This window comes from Leguminivora glycinivorella, chromosome 7 (assembly GCF_023078275.1).
Source record: "Leguminivora glycinivorella isolate SPB_JAAS2020 chromosome 7, LegGlyc_1.1, whole genome shotgun sequence".
Lineage (NCBI taxonomy): Eukaryota > Metazoa > Arthropoda > Insecta > Lepidoptera > Tortricidae > Leguminivora > Leguminivora glycinivorella.
In genome coordinates, this window is record NC_062977.1 from 14,234,330 (window position 1) to 14,255,078 (window position 20,749).

At 37.9% G+C, this 20,749-nt stretch overlaps 1 protein-coding gene across 5 annotated transcripts in view; it reads left to right on the top strand.

Annotated features, from left to right (window-relative positions):
* LOC125227730 (kinase D-interacting substrate of 220 kDa B) overlaps positions 1-20,749 on the top strand; it is an 89,659-nt gene that overhangs the window by 8,209 nt on the left and 60,701 nt on the right. The window contains exon 1 of one of the 5 annotated variants that reach the window (XM_048132033.1): positions 11,704-11,975. The exons of 3 other annotated variants lie outside the window; for them this stretch is intronic. In XM_048132033.1, coding sequence (XP_047987990.1) covers positions 11,823-11,975 — 153 coding nt within the window. In that variant the 5' untranslated portion in view covers positions 11,704-11,822. Of the gene's footprint in view, positions 1-11,703; positions 11,976-16,109; positions 16,193-20,749 lie in introns of those variants that run through there. One more of the 5 variants, XM_048132034.1, reaches the window with a different exon arrangement.

Here is a 20,749-nt window from a genome sequence, read left to right on the forward strand (position 1 = left end):
CATTTAAGTACAACAAAGTAAGTTACTTGATTTATAAGAAGCAAAAATGTTGTTTAACCAATCTTGAGTATTGATTATTGATACTTAGCGTAACTTTGCTACGTACTGAAATCATTTCTCAGCCCGCGAAGTGCGGCGCAGTGAAGAAAATACCTATTGGAATCCGTGTGAGGCCTATTATATTTATATTATTTTATTTTAATTAAAAATAAACTCCTTAAAATTCTGCCAGCCAACACGAGGAAAAAGCCCAAGTTTCCTCATAGGTTTCCTCAACTTTCTTAGCATTTATTTAAGAATAAATAACAGTTACTTGCTGTGACAAATACTATACCTACCAAACGTATAAGCAAAGATGGCTATTCTACCTCGAGTGGTCACTCAAGAATTAATTAGTATGAGTGCTAAGTGTTGGTGATAAATGACTAGGTAGCGGTTATGCCAAGGCCAAGACCCAATCTAGGCAAATTTACATCGAGATTTAATTTAGCGCGTCCCTTCTGCCCTCTTTTATTCATATAATTTTAAATTTTAATTTAAAAACCATAGAATTCCAATGTCCAAAACAATTTCACTTTTGTCGTAGTTGCAGAAAAACGTAAAGTAAAGTAAATGGAATTGAATGTGGTTAACTAACCTAAGGATTCTGATCGGATTAGTTATTTCTTTAGTAACTAGGTACTTTTTCTACTATTTAGTGAATAATAAGTGTGACTTCTTTTCTTTTCCGTCGATTGAATAGTTTTCTAGTCTTTATATTGACCCATTGATGAGGTCTATCATCTATGATCTGGAAGCTATCCGTGAGAGTCTGAGAGTCAAATACAGCAAACTTTTTTTTTGTCATAATATTTTATTCGATAAGAATTCTAGGTGCTATATGATTGACGAATGAACATAGAAATCGGGTCTTATGTAGCGCAGGTACGAATTTCTCTACGGTAAAAGAAACCTAATGAAACCAGGACTAATCCCTATAAGGTCCAGTTTATTCTACGTGTATAGAATGAAAGGACGAATAGCATTCGCTTCGGGCAAAATTGCGTGTGGATTCTCGGGATTAGGACTCCTTTATTTCTAGCTCAAACGGCCAGGGAAAACCTGAGGAATCCTCTTCTCCTGTTAGTTCGAACTCCATATAAGAAAATATCAAAGAGGTATAACTGGAATAAACATTTCCAAATCTCGCGTGATAAGTAGTATCTGTAGAGATGATAGATTGGACGTGCAATGCCTACATCCTATTCGTGATAACGTTGCTGTTGCAGTCAGTTTCCTGATTATCGATTTGTTGATATGCACGACACTAAAGAACTGAACTCTTCATAACTTGTGAGATCAACAATCCCTTGAATATGTTTGTTAATAAAAGGAAAGGACATATTTAAATTATGACGTCATTCATGCATTCATTAAATCATTACGATTAACGACGAAGCGTCTTCACAATTTGGGGTTCAAATTTCATTAAGACGGCCTTCTTATGCTTTACCTGTCTTAAATACTTACGCTTTTGAATCAGGTTGTATTTTGAATAATAAATATTTGGACGACAGACTTTTTATCGAACATGTTTTATCGATATTCCTTACCAAGTCATCTTAAAGGCCGAGCTCCTTTTTTGCAAGTATAAGGAATACCTACCGTTCCGAGTTCATAAAACCATCTAAAAATATTTCAAGGTTTCACTTATTTTTACTTTTACTGACAAAATTTTAGGCTGTTTTATCTCGTTTATTGTCAACCAGCTTAGCTGGCACGCCTTGAGAATGAGGTTTACTCATAAATGACGCGTTTGTAATTGTATGACTATGGAAACACTTTGTTTCGGTAAAACAGGGTTTCTTCGCTTGCCTTTTGGCATTTTCTTGTAAAGGTGAACATGAACAATCGACAGTGTTGAGCGATGTTTGCGTTTCCATTATTGCTCCAATTTTTATTTCCCATCCTTTTTGGCGGATATTTTTCTAGCAGATCGCTCTGTTACCTTGGTTATCTCTAGGAACTAGTTAGTGCTTTCTCTAAGACCTATATGTTGGGCTGGGTACAAGCTTTTACTTATTTCTCCTAGTATTAGTATTCTTTTACTACTATTTCCTAGTATTGTTTTTTAGAATTTGTTAGAATTTAAATTTAGCTTCTAATTATGTCGATTGCATTTGAAATACTCAGTTCATATCCAGCCGCCGTGATTCTATTATCACTGACCGTTGTGCATTTAGCACTGTACCCTTGGATAGTTATTACTGTATAATGGCCTACTGCATGGGCCAATGATCAACAATAATAGGCAACAATCGTTTCGAGTTTAGTTTTATTATCTGCTGTGGAAATAAGTGATCTCAATGCTGACAAGAATTGATTAAGTTTGAACGATAAGATAATATATTATGTTTGTTTCAAGCCTAGTTTATACTTGTGTATGCAATCGATTTTTTGCGTCAAATACCTAAACTAAGTCGATACCGAAGTTTTGGCGAAACTCACAAAGAGCCTTCTAGAAAATTAGCAATCTTTGCAGGTGTAGGAGTTTCTTTTCTATGACACACGGTCAAGAATATAATCAGAAAATTGGTCATTACTCATTAGGTTTTAACGCCTATAATAGAAACAACATGTGTTTGTACGGGACATCCATTGCACTGAAACCTACCTCATCTTATAGCGTGTTACATAATACTCTGGTATATGACAATTGTTTCATCGGAACATTACAGACAGCTGTTTGCAAGCTCTATCTCTAGTAGATACAGAATGAATGTCTCAATAGAAATCAATCATTGCTGTTTTATTCTCAGTCACGCGCATCAGGAATCAATCTATCAATTGAACTACTGACGGAATGAATCTACTCGTTGTTAAATTAATATTTATGGCGGCAACGACAGCAATGGCATACCTATACTGGCCAGTATTTTATCTGTCAGCAATGTCTAAAAAAATACAACTTTATAAATATTATAGGCGCCTGCGACTCTAACTAGACCTTCTCCTGTAAATATGTTTTTTGTAAAAATAGATTTCATAATTCGTTTCAGCAGCCGTCTAAAGAAAAATGTGGTGTACATGCGTGATATTCCATACGTGAAAACCAACATCAGGCCCCGTAGCCGAACGGCATTTCTCCGATGCGAAACGAAAACGAAACGCCACGAAAGGTAGTCCGGCTCTGTCGCGCCAATACGCAAGAGCGATAGAGATACATAGATATCTACGAGCGTTTCGTGAGCGTTTGTGCCATTCGGCTACGTACCCTGGTCAGGACACGAATACTTGAAAGTAGCCACAGATGTGTACAGGACAAGATATAAATGGATGGTCGTTAAATTATTCAGAGTTACTCACAAGAGCTGGTAAGATATTTGTAATAAAGTGATCTAACAACTTTTGTTTATTGTAAGGTGTTTTCCTTAGGGTCTTTACCTCGCCTGACCTGACATTGTTTCTTTTTTAGGGTTCCGTAGTCAACTAGGAAGCCTTATAGTTTCGCCATGTCTGTCTGTCCGTCCGTCCGTCCGCGGATAATCTCAGTAACCGTAAGCACTAGAAAGCTGAAATTTGGTACCAATATGTATAATTGTATATCAATCACGCCAACAAAGTGCAAAAATAAAAAATGGAAAAAAATGTTTTATTAGGGTTCCCCCCTACATGTAAAGTGGGGGCTGATATATTTTTTCATTCCAACCCCAACGTGTGATATAATGTTGGATAGGTATTTAAAAATGAATAAGGGTTTACTAATATCGTTTTTTGATAATATTAATATTTTCGGAAATAATCTCTCCTAAAGGAACCATATATTTAAAAAATACAAAAAAAATCACTAAGGTAGAACTTTATAAAGACTTTCTAGGAAAATTATTTTGAACTTGATAGGTTCAGTAGTTTTTGAGAAAAATACGGAAAACTACGGAACCCTACACTGAGCGTGGCCCGACACGCTCTTGGCCGGTTTTTTTAAACTGGTTCGGGCCGAGCCAATTTTCAACAGAACTGAATATGAAAGGCCAAATCATAAGCGCACTTTCTCACTCAAAGCTGTTCTGTCGGGTCGGGTTCCAGGATTATCACAATATGTCTTTAGTCAGTCTGTTCTGGTCAGGTTGAACAATGTAAACGAAACTAAGAATAAAATTGTCAGACGTATTTGCTTCTAGTTCTAAGTGTGTATGATTTATTATTAGATTTATGATCTGATATAGTACCAACATTATGTATTAAACATTGAGATAATTAATTAACTTCTGAGTTGTCTTCGCATCGCTACCTGTTAGTTTTGAAGTGCTTGACCTGGTTTGAGTTTCTGTTTAAGCCAGAAGCTTCGTTAGTTTAAGGGAATTAAGGACTTCTGATGTGCTGATTCATGACTTCATTTATATATTTAAAAACCTAGCCTAACAATATATTTCAGGAACGTTAACAAATGTGTCTAATATATCTTCAAAGTAACACTGTAGAAGATAAATTACAGACAATATTGTCATGTAAAATGTTATCTATTGCTTGCGATGCTCACTAAGTTTTGCGAACTTTGCGAGGTCTTATCATACTTCGGCATTCAAGAGTTACGAAGGCGTGACTCAGTCATTAGCAATGAATTGTTTTATGCTTATTTGTCACTGTCGGCAAACTATATACAAGGATAACTGTGTATAGCCATTTATCATGAAATTATTGCTAGTTTTTCCTTTAGTTACATTGCTGAAAGCCCTCTAATGGTAACTTGTCACGCACTAATGACGCTTTCCCCCCTAAGAAAATGATTTTAAAGTTTTTTTTTTATTGTAAAATTAAATAATATAAAATAAAATCTGTGCAAATAAAGAATACACGTTGCACACATTTTGCGAGCAAGTTTTGAATAAATTACACATTTCCCTTGTCTTTAGTTTCGATTATACTTGTGGATGGCGTTAAGTGTCACTTTTGACATAGACTTATGGGTCGAAATCGAAAGTGACACTTAACGCCAATCTACAAGTAATCGATGGCAACAAGGCATTTTTTTTGTGGCGCCATCTATGTGTTGTGTAGTGTATGCGCGTTCTTAGGCGGTCGCAATTTAATGTATGGGATGGTTTGATCTTCTTATATTTATTTTCCCCTCACTAGCTCGGAAACACGTGTTTTGTCCTTTAATACCAGCGGGTAAAAACGCATTTTATCCACTAGTGGGTAAAGTAATTTGACCTTGAATAAAGTCAAATCAACTGCTTTAAAATTGATAAAAGTAGGTGAATCTAGTAATAAAGATGATTTACCACCTGTGTAACTACTGGAAGCAGTGATAAACGCATTTTTTTGCGTTGTAGTTTCCTCGCTATAGTGAGGGGAAAAGTTTTGTGTTACACTCGAAATAATCGGTGCAAATGTATTTTACTTCTCGTGTGTTAAAAACTCGAAAAAAGTTCAGGATTCTATTTCGAAACTCGCTTCGCTCGTGGTTCAACTATAGAATCCTTTCACTTGCTCGTTTTTCAATTCCACACTCGGCGTTAAAATACAACTTTGCCCCCTTGTATAACAAATAACTATTAATCTATGCCTACACATAGGAACATTAGGAACTACGTACTGACTTAAAATCTAAACACCACTTGATCTCAATATTTGTTGACAATCCTCTGAAGCACTTATTGTTTGTACCTAGTAGTTTTTACCAGAGCTTCATTTTCTCTATCCACCATACAAATAAAGCTACGCTAAGCTGCTTTGAACCAATCGAACAGCTCAAGTATAGCAAAGCATTATTTTTAGATCTCGGACCCTTCCACCTAGGCACGGACGGCTGAGTCTATGACCTCACTCGTTGCGAAACGCTTTGTGGGTCGTCCTCGCCATCCCTTCTTAGGCTGTGAGTACCTAGACTTAGGTATCTCATGATACTGTTACAGCTTGTTTGGCAAATAACCGTGGCCTCTTAGTGGGATTAGGCGACATAAAACATAAAGCCTTCAGCTCTGAGCGCGGTTTATAATTGATTAATACTAGCCTCGATGCATATTATGTTTTCGTCTAGTCAGACCATTTTTTGATATTTTCCTTTTTGTACAAAAATAATGTCTTAGTTCAAAAATCATTAATGTTTAATACTAATACTAATCTAGATTATTTTTTATGGCAGTATAGTATTGTACAATAACTAAATCTAAATACAACAAATATCATTGATACTGAAAGGAAGAAAATCACTATTTTTATTTTATCATTTACTGATGGGTATTATAATTCATGAATGATGTTAAGGGGGTCCAAGGAAAGTAACTAAGTTCTGATAATAAACTAAAAACAAATCTTAAAGCTTATGCATGCAGAACTGCTAATAGGAGAGGAGAACGTGATTAAGACAACATTTTTTTAAAGTTCTTTTTTTAGGGTTCCGTAGTCAACTAGGAACCCTTATAGTTTCGCCATGTCTGTCTGTCCGTCCGTCCGTCCGTCCATCCGTCCGTCCGTCCGTCCGTCCGTCCGTCCGTCCGTCCGTCCGTCCGCGGATAATCTCAGTAACCGTTAGCACTAGAAAGCTGAAATTTGGTACCAATATGTATATGAATCACGCCGACAAAGTGCAAAAATAAAAAATGGAAAAAAATGTTTTATTAGGGTACCCCCTACATGTAAAGTGGGGGCTGAATTTTTTTTTTCATTCCAACCCTAACGTGTGATATATTGTTGGATAGGTATTTAAAAATGAATAAGGGTTTGCTAAGATCGTTTTTTGATAATATTTTTATTTTCGGAAATAATCGCTCCTAAAGGAAAAAAAGTGCGTCCCCCCCTCTAACTTTTGAACCTACACTGAGCGTGGCCCGACACGCTCTTGGCCGGTTTTTTAACAATATAAGTCACATGCAACTTTATTTTACATTGAAAATAAACTATATTAGAGTACTTTTACAATTCTCACTACTGGGTCGTGATATACCTACATGTGTAAACGTTATTAGAATAAACAAAATATTTCTCTATATTACTAGACGAACTCTTCTGCATCGGGGCTAGTACTTGTGTTCACAGTTTTTCTCTCGCAAGCGATTTATGATTGCTGCATAGGTAATTATTCTTGCAGGCGAAGCGTTGAAGGGCTCTCTTTACATCCTCATAATAAGATAGATTGGCATTGTAATATTTGTGCAACTTCCGTATTTTTAATGCCATCTGCTGTCAATAATCATCTATAGTCAAGTCTGTGAAATTGTTAATTTTTACCTGTAGAACTTATTTTTCTGTTCTTCGTAAATTTTACTCAAACCTACATATCGTCACTACTTTTAAAAAATCTCGTATTTCACGCTGTTCCTCAAAGTTAAAACGCAGTAAGTCTATATGTATTCCATACATACTTACTACAATTTTCTTTTCATTGACAAACGAAGATACAAGTTTTTTTTTAAATAGTGACGATATAACTCTTCTAAATAATATATATATATAACTGAAGCAGCCGTCTAAACTAAATAGGTATCAGTCATTCACAAAATTCTGTCAAGATATGATAACAAATAATATGTTAGTAATTATTGATTAGTTTCAGGTATTACGACTAATAAGGTACAGACAGAGAGACAGATACGTATTGTAAACAACATTTCTATAAATTAGATGTGGGAAATTGGAATTGGTGAAACAAATGGAAGCAAACGCCACGCCATCTGTTTTTCCAGCGAGACATTTGAATAACTAGCAACTCGGATAAAAACTCGCGATCTCCGCTGCGCGAACGCAACGCAGCTGTCTTTTTTCTCTCAGAAGTTCAATGTTAGTTCGAAAGATGGCGCTAGTTTTATCATTTCAACATAATCTAGGTATTAATGAGATATCTTTTATATTTATTATTGGCTTATAGTACTTCTATAAAAGTCGAAACATTACAATAATTGTCCATTTGTAAGTCTTATCATAAATGTTGTAATTTTAGTTTACCGCTCTACAAGAAGGTTCGAATTACTACTTATCTACTATATCTATAAAGCTACAACCCGACTGACATTTTTCCAAAAATGGGCAGAAGGAGTTTTTGCAGGTGGCAGTGTTTGGTGTGGTCGTATAGAGTTTGGTCCTGCGACCCCGGATAGATCAGACCGTCGGTCTACCGGTTGCGGGTAAAAAAATGTCGGACGGCCTGGCCAAACGGCTGGAGTTAGCCGGGGAGTGTTCGACCAAATGTCATAGAGGACCCTGGGCAGTTTTTGACGCCGCCATTTTTTTTTCAAAATGGCCGACTTTTTTTTTTGACGATTTTTCAAGTTTGTCGTAGAGATCTCAAATTTTGGTCATAGAATCTCCAAGCGGCCTTGATTCGAATGAAATAGAAAAAAATTGAAAAATGCTACAAATGTGGGAAAACTGGCCACTTTTATTTTGTATGGCAACTTTTAAACCGTAAGAGATAGCCGGGGGGTGCTCGACCAAATGTCATACAGGTATCCGAGTAGAAAAAAGTTGCATTAAAAAAATTCAAAATGGCCGACTTTTTTTTTGAAAAATTTCAAAATGGTCCTAGCGCGCTGAGATTTGGCACACGGGTGGAAGGTGGCCCCAAGATTAGTATTCAAAAAGAAAATTTTGAAAAAATCAAAATGGCGGCCTTTGGGGGCCAATTGAAATTTGAGTGGAAGTTTTTCTTTTAATTACCATAGCTCCGTAACGGTACAAAGAAGTGAAAAGTGCTCAAACAAATGTTATACAGTCACCCGAGGTCCATCGAATGGCATTAAAAAAAAATCAAAATGGCCGACTTTTTTTTTTGAAAAATTTCAAAATGGTCCGAGCGCGCTGAAATTTTGCACACGGGTAGACAGCCACCCCAAGATTAGTATACAAAAAGAAAATTTTGAAAAATTCAAAATGGCGCCCTTTGAAGGCCAATTGAAATTTGTATGGAGGTCCTTTTTTTAAATCCCCATAGCTCCGTAACGGTAGGGAAAAGGTTAATAGTGCTTGAACTAATGTTGTATAGTTATCTGAGGTCTATCGAATGGCATTTACAAAATTTCAAAATGGCCGACTTTGAAATTTTTTTTTTTTATTTTCGGTCCGAGCGCGTTCAAATTTGGCACGTGGTAAGAACGGGGGCCAAAAATAGAAATGAGAAAAAAAAATTTTGGAAAAGTCAAAAACGGTGGCGAGAGGGGACAAAGTCAAATTTCCCTACCAGTTTGTATGGAGGTTTTTTTTTAAATCCCCATAGCTCCGTAACGGTAGGAAAAAAGTTAATAGTGCTTGAACTAATGTTGTACAGTTATCTGAGGTCCATCGAATGGCATTTACAAAATTTCAAAATGGCCGACTTTGAAATTTTTTTTTTTATTTTCGGTCCGAGCGCGTTCAAATTTGGCACGTGGTAAGAGCGGGGGCCAAAAATATAAATGAAAAAAAAAAATTTTTTGGAAAAGTCAAAAACGGCGGCGAGAGGGGACAAAGTCAAATTTCCCTACCAGCCTTCTACAGCCCGACGGTCATTGCTCCGGTCCAAGTTCCGAGCTGCGTACAGACAGTGCTCCCAAGCAAGTAAATATAAGTAAAAGTGTCTAAAAAGCGACGCGTCGGGCCGGAGGCCGCAGGCCGGAGGTCCAACTTCCCTACAAATCTTACAATCCCCACAGTAACTACGCGGAGGGCCGAAGGCCCGGAGCGTGTCTGACAGGCTCCCAAGTACGCGAAGGCCGCAGGCCGAGCTGCGGGCAGAGTGCTCCCAAGCACGCGAAGGCCGCAGGCCGAGCTGCGTGCAGACTGTGCTCCCAAGAAAACAATAACAAAAAGTATCTTAACAAGCGAAGCGGCGGGCCGAAGGCCCGACGCGGAGCTTCGAAACCCAGCGAAGGCCGAAGGCCGAGCTCCGCGTAGGGCCGAAGGCCCGGAGCGTCCCTGATCGGCTCGCCGGCGGACCGGGAAGTTGGAGCTTAAACACGACCCAATAGTAAAAGTGTCTTAGAGAAGCGAAACGACGGGCCGGAGGCCGCAGGCCGCAGGCCCGTCGTGAGCTTCTCAAGACACTTTTACTATTGGGGCGTGTTTAAGCTCCAACTTCCCCACAACCCCCACAGTAACTACGCGGAGGGCCGAAGGCCCGGAGCGTGTCTGAGAGACTCCCAAGCACGCGAAGGCCGCAGGCCGAACTGCGGGCAGAGAGTGCTCCCAAGCACGCGAAGGCCGCAGGCCGAGCTGCGTACAGACTGTGCTCCCAAGCGAAACAATAACAAAAAGTATCTTAACAAGCGAAGCGGCGGGCCGAAGGCCCGACGCGGAGCTTCGAAATCCAGCGAAGGCCGAAGGCCGAGCTCCGCGTAGGGCCGAAGGCCCGGAGCGTCCCTGATCGGCTCGCCGGCGGACCGGGAAGTTGGAGCTTAAACACGACCCAATAGTAAAAGTGTCTTAGAGAAGCGAAACGACGGGCCGGAGGCCGCAGGCCGCAGGCCCGTCGTGAGCTTCTCAAGACACTTTTACTATTGGGGCGTGTTTAAGCTCCAACTTCCCCACAACCCCCACAGTAACTACGCGGAGGGCCGAAGGCCCGGAGTGTGTCTGAGAGACTCCCAAGCACGCGAAGGCCGCAGGCCGAACTGCGGGCAGAGAGTGCTCCCAAGCACGCGAAGGCCGCAGGCCGAGCTGCGTACAGACTGTGCTCCCAAGCGAAACAATAACAAAAAGTATCTTAACAAGCGAAGCGGCGGGCCGAAGGCCCGACGCGGAGCTTCGAAATCCAGCGAAGGCCGAAGGCCGAGCTCCGCGTAGGGCCGAAGGCCCGGAGCGTCCCTGATCGGCTCGCCGGCGGACCGGGAAGTTGGAGCTTAAACCCGACCCAATAGTAAAAGTGTCTTAGAGAAGCGTAACGACGGGCCGGAGGCCGCAGGCCGCAGGCCCGTCGTGAGCTTCTCAAGACACTTTTACTATTGGGGCGTGTTTAAGCTCCAACTTCCCCACAACCCCCACAGTAACTACGCGGAGGGCCGAAGGCCCGGAGCGTGTCTGAGACTCCCAAGCACGCGAAGGCCGCAGGCCGAACTGCGGGCAGAGAGTGCTCCCAAGCACGCGAAGGCCGCAGGCCGAGCTGCGTACAGACTGTGCTCCCAAGCGAAACAATAACAAAAAGTATCTTAACAAGCGAAGCGGCGGGCCGAAGGCCCGACGCGGAGCTTCGAAATCCAGCGAAGGCCGAAGGCCGAGCTCCGCGTAGGGCCGAAGGCCCGGAGCGTGTCTGACAGGCTCCCAAGCACGCGAGGCCGCAGGCCGAGCTGCGGGCAGAGAGTGCTCCCAAGCACGCAAAGGCTAAAGCAAAAAAGCAAACAAGCAAAGCAATAAATCAAAAAAGCATAGCTCATCTACTATATCTATAGGTATGTGATTTTTTTCTACCTATCAGGGAATAGTATCCCTTAGTTGAAATTATTCTATTTAAACCAACTTTTTTTTTCTCATTGCTAAGGGTGTGACTCCGGAGCGTCAAACTGTGTACCTATATTATAGGTGGGTATCATGTATAAACAACTTTGTAGTGTGTAGCTCCACAAACAGACCGATAACTTAGATAAGGGCTTACACATTATTTAATACTATTGCCTCAATCAAATCTTATCAATACTCAGTCCGGCGTTGCCTGCACTCAGACAGGACACTATCCTGAGTTTTCCATTCGTTCATTATATCGTATCGATCTACCCGCCACTTTTGCTGATTCTTGTCCTGTCATAAAAACAGTTACTGTTGAGGTTAGGTCGTGATAGTTCCAATGCCCATATGGCATATAATGTGTTATAAGAGTTTTATAAGGCTTAGAACTACAGTGCAAGTGTTAGTGACATTCAGGAATCTTGTGAATCATGTCCTGGCAGGAAAGGGCTGGGCCCTCCAGGTCCCCGGCGGAGCGCCGGCCTCTCGTGGTGTCGTTTGGTATCCCGAAAACGTATGGAAGCATGTTTCCATACTACAAGTTTCTCAAGGATACTTTTAATGATACCGTTTTCAGCGAGGAGGTAATGGTAACGTTTATTGATTTATTATTTCATAAATGGTTTCGGTTTATTAAATCAAGGATAAGTTGGCATTGACATAAATTGTCGCGTCCTGATTTTTAGTCTGGTCTGGTGTTTTTTAGGGTAAACCGAAAGTTGTGGTAATTAAAGGAAAATTTTAAAAACAATTGCTCCGGCACAAGTTCTGTTTGATATAAAATAGTATAGTAAATAGATAACAGTGTAATATAAATTACATTTTAATATAGCTGTAATTTTACGCTTAGTAGTTTTGGAAAGAGGGGGGGGATTGTAATTTTTTGCCTATTTTCTTAAATTACTTGACTAAAAATTATTTAAAAACTATTTTTGATGTACTTATAAAAAGCTCTTTCATTTGATATGTTCAAAATGCTTTGATTTTTAATTTTCACTATTACCTCCCCAAAAGTGGCCCCTAACAATTGGTATATATATTTTTAATTTTAATTACATGTCCGTCTTTGGGTACAATACAAGTTAAAAATATGTGTGCCATATTTCAAGTTAATCGGTTCAGTAGTTTGGAGAAAATTGGCTGTAACAGACGGACAGACAGGCGCACGAGTGATCCTATAAGGGTTCCGTTTTATCTTTTTGAGGTATGGAACCCTAAAAAGTACCTAGTTCGAAAAGTACTATTATTATTTGTATCTCTGTTTAAAACTCTCGGGTCTTTCGAGCCCTGTCTTTTACAAGGCATGCGTGGGGATATAGATCTAACACGTAGAGGCCGTTTGGAGAGTTTTGTTGTCATGTAGAACGCCTGCTGGAACCCACTCACGGGTACATGAATTATTATATTGTCCCACTGTTGGGCAAAGGCCTCCCTCAAAATACCTCCACGCATCCCTATCCCCTGAAGTCTCCCACCAGTCCTCGTCAAAGGTGTCAAGCTCGTCACGCCATCTCTGGCGAGGTCTACCGCGACGCCTTACAATTTGTGGTAGCCAACGTGTGGCTATCTTGGCCCACAGTACAAAAAAAAATCTCGCGAAAAACTTTAAAAAGTATAAAGATTAAGCATTTTTAGGGTTCCGTACCAAAAAGGTACAAACAGGAACCCTTATGGTGCGACTCTGTCCGTCTGTCACATTCCTAAATATCTCGAGAACTACTACTGCTATCAACTTGAAATTTGGAATAGTTATGAACATTGTAAACCTCTACAAATAGAAAGTATAATTTTTTTTTAATTTATGAATTTTAATTGTAGAAAATGGCCAAAATGAATGGGGGGCAAACTGTAAATTTCAAGTTACTAGATCAAGTGGGATATCGTTAGAAAGAGCGCAAATTGAACGTAAATAAACTATTTTTTATAATTTTTTTGTTGTGGAAAAAAAAAGAATTTTGAAGGAAAATGTAAAAAAAAATACCGTTCCCCCCCCTTATCTCCGAAGTTTACCAACTAAAAATTATGAAAATTTTAGGAAACATTGGTTTTATGCTAAATATTACAGGAAAAATATAATCGTGTTTGTATCTTGGAAACTTTTTTTTTAATTCACAAAAAACTTTTCATATTTTTACTTTCAAGTTACCCACCCTTGCGAATGTATATCGTACTTCAAATTAATACGAGATGTTACGTAAACCGTCTTCTTTCCAATAAAGTAAAAACTGTTTAAATCGGTTAACATTATAAAGAATTATCCCTGAAAAACCAACATAGTATACAGGTCGCGCAAATTAGTTAGCGAATTCACGAAGAGATGGCGCTATACACAATAATGCTCATTAGTACCTATACTTTTGTCTTCTAGTCAAGTCATTAGAGTTATATGAAAACATGAGATTATTTTAACTAGGTAGTTTGAAAGAAAGTTTGTACGGGACCCTCGGTGGGCGAGTCCGACTCGCACTTGGCCGGTTTTTTTTTGTATGCGGTAGCTAAATAGTTGGTCAATTTCAGTACTACTAGCCACACCCGGTAAAAAGTGTACGCCTTAATTTATACCGGTTCTCACCTAATTGAATCAACATTTAAAAGCACATTTTTTGGAGGCTATGACTGATGCTTTATGTATTTTTTTTCAACCTACTTCGTGTTCGTACCTTATGCATCAGTCTAGCACTTAGATAAATTGTGAGTGTGTTTAGTAAATCGTCCCACTTTGTCGGTTACCATTAAGGCGAAATTTACTTGTATCTTTATATGAATAAACTTACAAAGCGGCTTTGTAGCAATCGACAAAGTGGGACGTTTTCCCGTGCACACTCACAATTAATTACTTATGTACTTATATTGTAGTAAAGTACAACGTTCTTATTTTTGCCACATTAAGCTCTGCCAGCGCTCGCGGTTATTAAAAGTTTTCCTCTTTCTCTTTTGTTGATTCCTCAGTTTGTAGATTTGTTTACATGAAACATCATCAAGTTATTTTTGTTTACTGGGAGACACATTATTAGAATAACTATTTTGCTTGTTTACTTCAATGCAAAGTCAGACGTCAGTAAAACATACTGATTGACACAGCTGTCAGGCGGTTGTGGAATATCGATTTTCTCCAACAATGTCAATACATTGTCTTGTAGATGATCTGAATCGAGGGTCACATTGGCACGCAAGGAATTTGTCAATACTGATTATAGGTTGGACCTGACAGATTCAAAGTGTCTGTAACATGATCCTTTTTAACTTTCCTTGGAAAGTTTCGCAGTTTAGTAAAATTTTAATTGGTATTAAATTTCTTTATAAACATGACTAGCTTTGAAACAAGGAAGAAATACTCTTTGGAAAGACATTTAAACCTTTCTGCAACACAAAACGAACCCGACTGGCGGGTTCCTGGCCGTAAATGTGTTGAAAATATATGAAATATATGGAATACTGTTTTCATCTGTAGGCAAGGAACCCATATTAACAGGTTCTCCCTTTTAACCACATCCAACGCCTAGACTAATCTATTTTGGCCCAGCTATTTTGTTTTGCTTCTACAATTTTTATTTAAAGCACTAATTTCGTTTTGTATATACCCCATTACCAGGAATGGTACCCGTAGTCGTAGCTGGTGCTGAAGCAACAAATATTTAATTTTATCGATAAAGGACGATGGAGCTTTAACTGAGTAGTAGAAAGAAAATGGAACCTAATGCTCGAGTTTCTAGGAAACCAGAGCTTTACTGCGTTTACTAGTTACGCGGAATTGCACTATCCCCGACGATATGTAGGTATAAACTTTATCTATGATTTATTCGTCACTACCGCGTTGTTGTCACTTGGCTGTCGGGTCCATTCAGATTACCAGAGTTCGAGATAGTTGGCTCCGGAGCGCCGAGCGAACGTACTATTGGCAGACAGCTAATTGATTGATTGTTGAAAACCTCGCCCAAATACCGCACACGACGGCTCATGCTGGGGCATCTTGCTTCCTAGTTCAACTGGTAGAATAACTGTAGTGTATATTGACTACCTACTTTAACTATTTCTATTAAGTATTTAAACGTTGACATAGTGTTGACATATATCAATAAATAGGAGTAACATCAATTCATATTAATTGACCGAGTGAAATTTACTAATGACGAAATGACAGGCGTTATTCCGAGCCTTGATAATTATTTATGGGTCATAAAGCCTAACCTGACTTTGAACAGTTGATTATAGAACCCTAAAAACCTCTTATTTACCAAATGCATGCCTATGCCTTATTAGGAACTATTTAAATGGTCATGATCTCATGATTATGAACTGCTATATATAAATACCTCACACAATTTACCAAGAATGCGTACACTGCGATTAAACGCACATAAAAAGTCGCAAAAGTAATTACATAATCCATGCAGTCCTCATCCGAAACGAAAATTAAAGTCAACTAATTCCTTGAGATACATCTTACTTAAACGACCTTGATTCATTTAGCCCGTAGTTATTTCTAACTGGTAAATGTAAACTTTGCTATCATTTTCAGTTTATAGTGGATGGTGTAACATTAGCACAAAATCGTAATTCTTGTGTTATCTAGCAAATCTTTTCGTTTATAGAACAACGGTATTATCCTAATATTAACTGTAGTTAATCTTTAATACACAGTTTGATCCGATATAAGAGGGTAACTCTAGTAGCCTGTAATCATTTTAGCGAAAGTCTGAAGGATAGGAAGTTTGATTTTGTATTATTTTTTGGTCGAATCTGATGGTGTGTGGTCAAGATGCTTCGTGCAGCGTCTTTTATAAAGACGTATACAGGGCAGGTATGCTTTTGTATAGTCCTTTAGTAATTTCGCTTTGTGCTCATATTTCCTATAGCTGGTAAAGTTATATTTTTTTGTCTGAAAACTAGGATATCGGGAACGTTATAACTAAATTAATACAAAACCTTGAGCATTAGATACTGAGAAGGTTTAAAATTGTATCCTATAATCACTCTTGGTGGGTGAAGAATGATTGCGACAAACAATTGGGATTTTCTGATACATCATTCCAAATTATATAATTTCATAATTCTGTTTTTTGTGTAAATTTGCAAAATGGTCACGAAGAGCCAGAAATTTTCAGTAAAAGGGCTACTTAAACCCGCTAACAAATGTTAGAATCTTCCTCAAGTGTGTTGCTACGAGTTTGCGTTACTGGTTTACCTATATGCAGCCGTATGTGCGTTCACTTTCTGCACGGCCGAGCAGCGGGCACCGTGGGAGGAATCCTGTAACCCCGTTACTCTTTTTGCTCTCGTTATGTTGAGGAGCTTCACCTTTTTAGTTTAAACGGTTTAGTTTTTAATAACCCGTTTTTAATAACACAAGCATCGGCGTCAGAAATTATAATTTATTCTAACTATTAAATTGTGGGTTTTCCGTGTTCGCGTGATTTTCCGGGTATTTTGTCTAGAGAAGATATTTTCTCATTATAATTATATTTGATAAAAAATAGATGTGTTTCTGTGATTTATCCTACATGAATAAATATTTTTCTTGTTTATTTACCGAAGCCAATTACTGATTTGTCAAGGTTTAATTTTTTGAAAAAATATGGGTATTAAGGTACCTACAGTTTGATTTAATATGATAGTCTGGTCAGATTGAAAATACCTACCTACGGCTAGCTCAGCTACGCAAAGAAGATACCTAGATGATTTCAGTAATCCTGGGTTTTCAGTATTCTTGTTCTGGGTGTCACACACACAATTTCGTGTTAAGAGGGGGTAGAGCAGGGAGAATTTTCAGAATCTGTCAAATTACCCCATTACACACACAAACACCCTTCACTCACACTACCTCAATTTACTGTGAAAGGTCAGTGACCCTTAATTTTTTTCAAAAGTGTTATTTTGAGTTTGTAGTCAACTATACTGACCTCCTTTGAGAAATTAAAACTGTAAAAAAGGTAGCATACAAAAAGACAGAGAAAAAATACGCATCATCTAGCTTTCCTTCTCTGTTCATGTCTCATGTGACTTAAATTTACCTAAATATGTAGATAACGTTCCTTACTCAATTGATTGTTTATCTAGGCAAAGTAATTTGAACTAAGGCAAAGTACTTTGCACTTCATTTTGCGTTACTTTTCTATACTTAGATTAAAAATCGTCAGCCTGCCTATCCCCGCAAACATTATTCAAAGTCGTGTGCGAAGGCCGATACCTCCAGGCAGACAATTATGGTCGCGTGATAAATGATAAAACTTTCCTATCGCACTATTTGTAAGTGCAATAGGGACGGCCCGATGTTTTATCATTTATCGCGCGACCATGATTGCCCTGCAGGTCTTCAGAGGCCTGTGCTGTGCATTACGTATATGCGGGTTGTATTAAAGACTAAGGTAATGGCGCCTATTAACGTGGTACTGAGGGAAGATTTCAAAAGATTCCAAAAAATTAAGGGTATTTAGATCAAGCAAACGTATCTACTTAGCGTGTCAAATGAACTCAGTGAAATCCACTGAGTTGTCCGTCTTTACTCGCAGCTTGCAGCTTTCGGGCGTCAATTTTTGTAAGTTGAAGTCAACCAAAACATAAAAAATGCCTCGTTACGTGATATTCAATTGCAACAACACAAAAATTATGAACAATCAAGAGCCTGAGACATATTTAAAATTACAGGCAAGAATGAACTTCAGTACAAAATTTGACACGCTCGGCCCCTATACAAATATATGAATTTGTTTCTTCTATCTAAATTAAGTTCTGTTGTATCAAAGCTCATTAACGACCACAAATATTTTTTTTATGGAAGAGTATTTATTGAACTATTAGTTTTGAAGAGTTTTGGATCATTTTAGTTTATTATATGTCATAAAATAATTTTTGAAGCCAACATACCTAAATTTTCTATTACCGTGGTAATGAGCAGGCTGCGGTTCTATTAACGCGAATTGAGATTTCATTACCGAGGGTATGAATGACAGTGTTTTTCTGCCATTGGTAAACAGAAACCCATCTCAAAATTCGGAGCTTAATACCGACGGTTGAATATACAAATTATGACAAATATATACACCTATACTATTCTCCTTTATGAATACCCAAAGAAGACTCAGTTTCACCTAAGAAATCTGTACTTACGGTACACTAAATATCATAATATTTTGATACAAGACTAAGTCGCTCGGTAATAGATGCTTACATAGGAACCTATTACCGACCGAAACAAATTTTGCATGGATCGGTAATAGATTCTTATATATTCTATTACCGAGGGTTATCTGATCGTACCATCGGTAATAGGCATAAATTGGAGTATTATAAAATCTAATTCCGACCAATAAAAACAATGTCATACAGATGTATTTTCATTACAAATCAAAATAAAATATTGCAACCTTATATTAAAACCAAGTTTACATAACTGGTAAACATCATACTTTATCTCAATGTTTAAAAAAATTTATGAATGAACGGTTTTCATAGAAACTACGAAATCAGTAATGAAGTTTCTGCTAAAAATTGAGGTTTTGTTGAATATACCGCGTAAATAGTTCTTTGATAGCGTGAATAGATCAAGATTGAAACAACTGTAAGAAATTATGTTACTGATCACATATATGTACTTAAAATAAAGCATAAAGAACTAAAATCACTACTTCAACTATTACTGTGGTATACCACAGTAATAGAATCTACTCACGAAATGGCGCCTTTCACCGCTGTCATTTAATTTCCACTTTAAACACATTTCCAGGCTAAACAATACTTAAAAAGTACTCAGAAGTCATGTAGAAAACTATAAACAATAATTTAAAATGCATAACTTTCACCTATTTGCCATAATTATTACGTAAACTACTAAATGAGATTGGAGTTCACTTAGGTTTAGCGTCACGCGTCAGTATGACACAACCTCTTCTTGCGGCCCCGTGGCAAAAACTGTCAAATAGCGAGCGTCTTCTTTCATTCACATTCTCTAGCGCCTATATGTGCGTTAGTCAACTAAACAGGCTTCCATTGTGTGAGTAACTTTTTCTAGGAAATTGGACGGTTTGCCTATAAAATGCGTATTTGCAAATGCGGCGGTGATGGACGTCGATTTCGATACCCGCGTTGATAGCCGCCGTTACCTTATCAGATATTTTCTTTATTCTTTTTGGTCGTAAGGTTTTTTTATCATTTAGTTTGATACAAAAATAAAGTATGTGTATAAAATAAAAACCTAATGAATACCTAGAGTACAGCTAGCAGCAGTCAAGTCAGAGACACAAAGTAAGACAGGGAATATCGACGCATTCTTATCCAATACCGCCATCGCCATCTGCATCAGACTCTTGATCTTACCCAATTTCCGAGTCTCTTCTCTTAATTTCAGTTTCTTGAGTTGAAAATGTTGAAACTCATACTTAGTATTAAATAAAACACAAATACATATAAAAATCACAATATAATTTTAAATTATGGCTTAGGCCCTGTACCAGTTGCAGTCGCTACGTCTGTAAAGCCCCTTGTAGTTTCTTTTAAATGGCTAAATACCTAGATGTTAAGTCATGAACATCTGTGACGTGACTGAAAATTAAAAAAAACATCGCTCAGAGATAAGGTTCAAATTAGCATGGCAAAAAATACAACAGTGCAGTCAAAATACCATCCAAATACGAAAAAGCAAATATCAATGTCAATATCACTGCCGTATTTCAGGCAATAAGGGCTATTTTCTCAAATATGAAAAAATATTTTGAACTTGATAGGTAGAACAATTTATAAAAGTTGTACAAAAAAAATTCTGAGCTAAGTTTGTAACTATATATGAAAAGCAGTTTTATCTTAGATTGCATATTTTAGTATCGTAACGATTTTTCTTTCAAATAAAAAGAGAATTATTAGAATAGGTTCACGGTGTCTACCGTAAACAGGGGTTACATTGACCAATTTGGGGAATTTAAACTTCTCTAGCTTCTACATTTAATGGGTACCTAGCTTCTACATTTCATGGGTATTTTTACCCATTAAATGTAAAGAAAGAAAAAAAATGGGACCATCAACTTTTTTAGTCTTTTCCTGCTAAAAATCTAGAAAGGTAACAAAATAATGTACGCAGAAAAAAAAACTATGAGATCAAACTTAAACTGACATTGGAGTTACTTTGATACCCTATGTTTTTTTAATGGTAATCGAATGTAATCCCTTGCAAAACTATTTTCTCTCAAGAAAAGATAAAAAAACGGTTTGCAAAGTCAAATATTACAACTCTTTAACGCTATTTTGGGGTTACTTTGATCAAAAATAAAAATTACCTACCATCTTCGAAACACCAACTTTATTTGCAATTGTTTCAATATTTATCACACGAAGAGATCAAATTATCAGCCTCAACAAGTACCGTGAC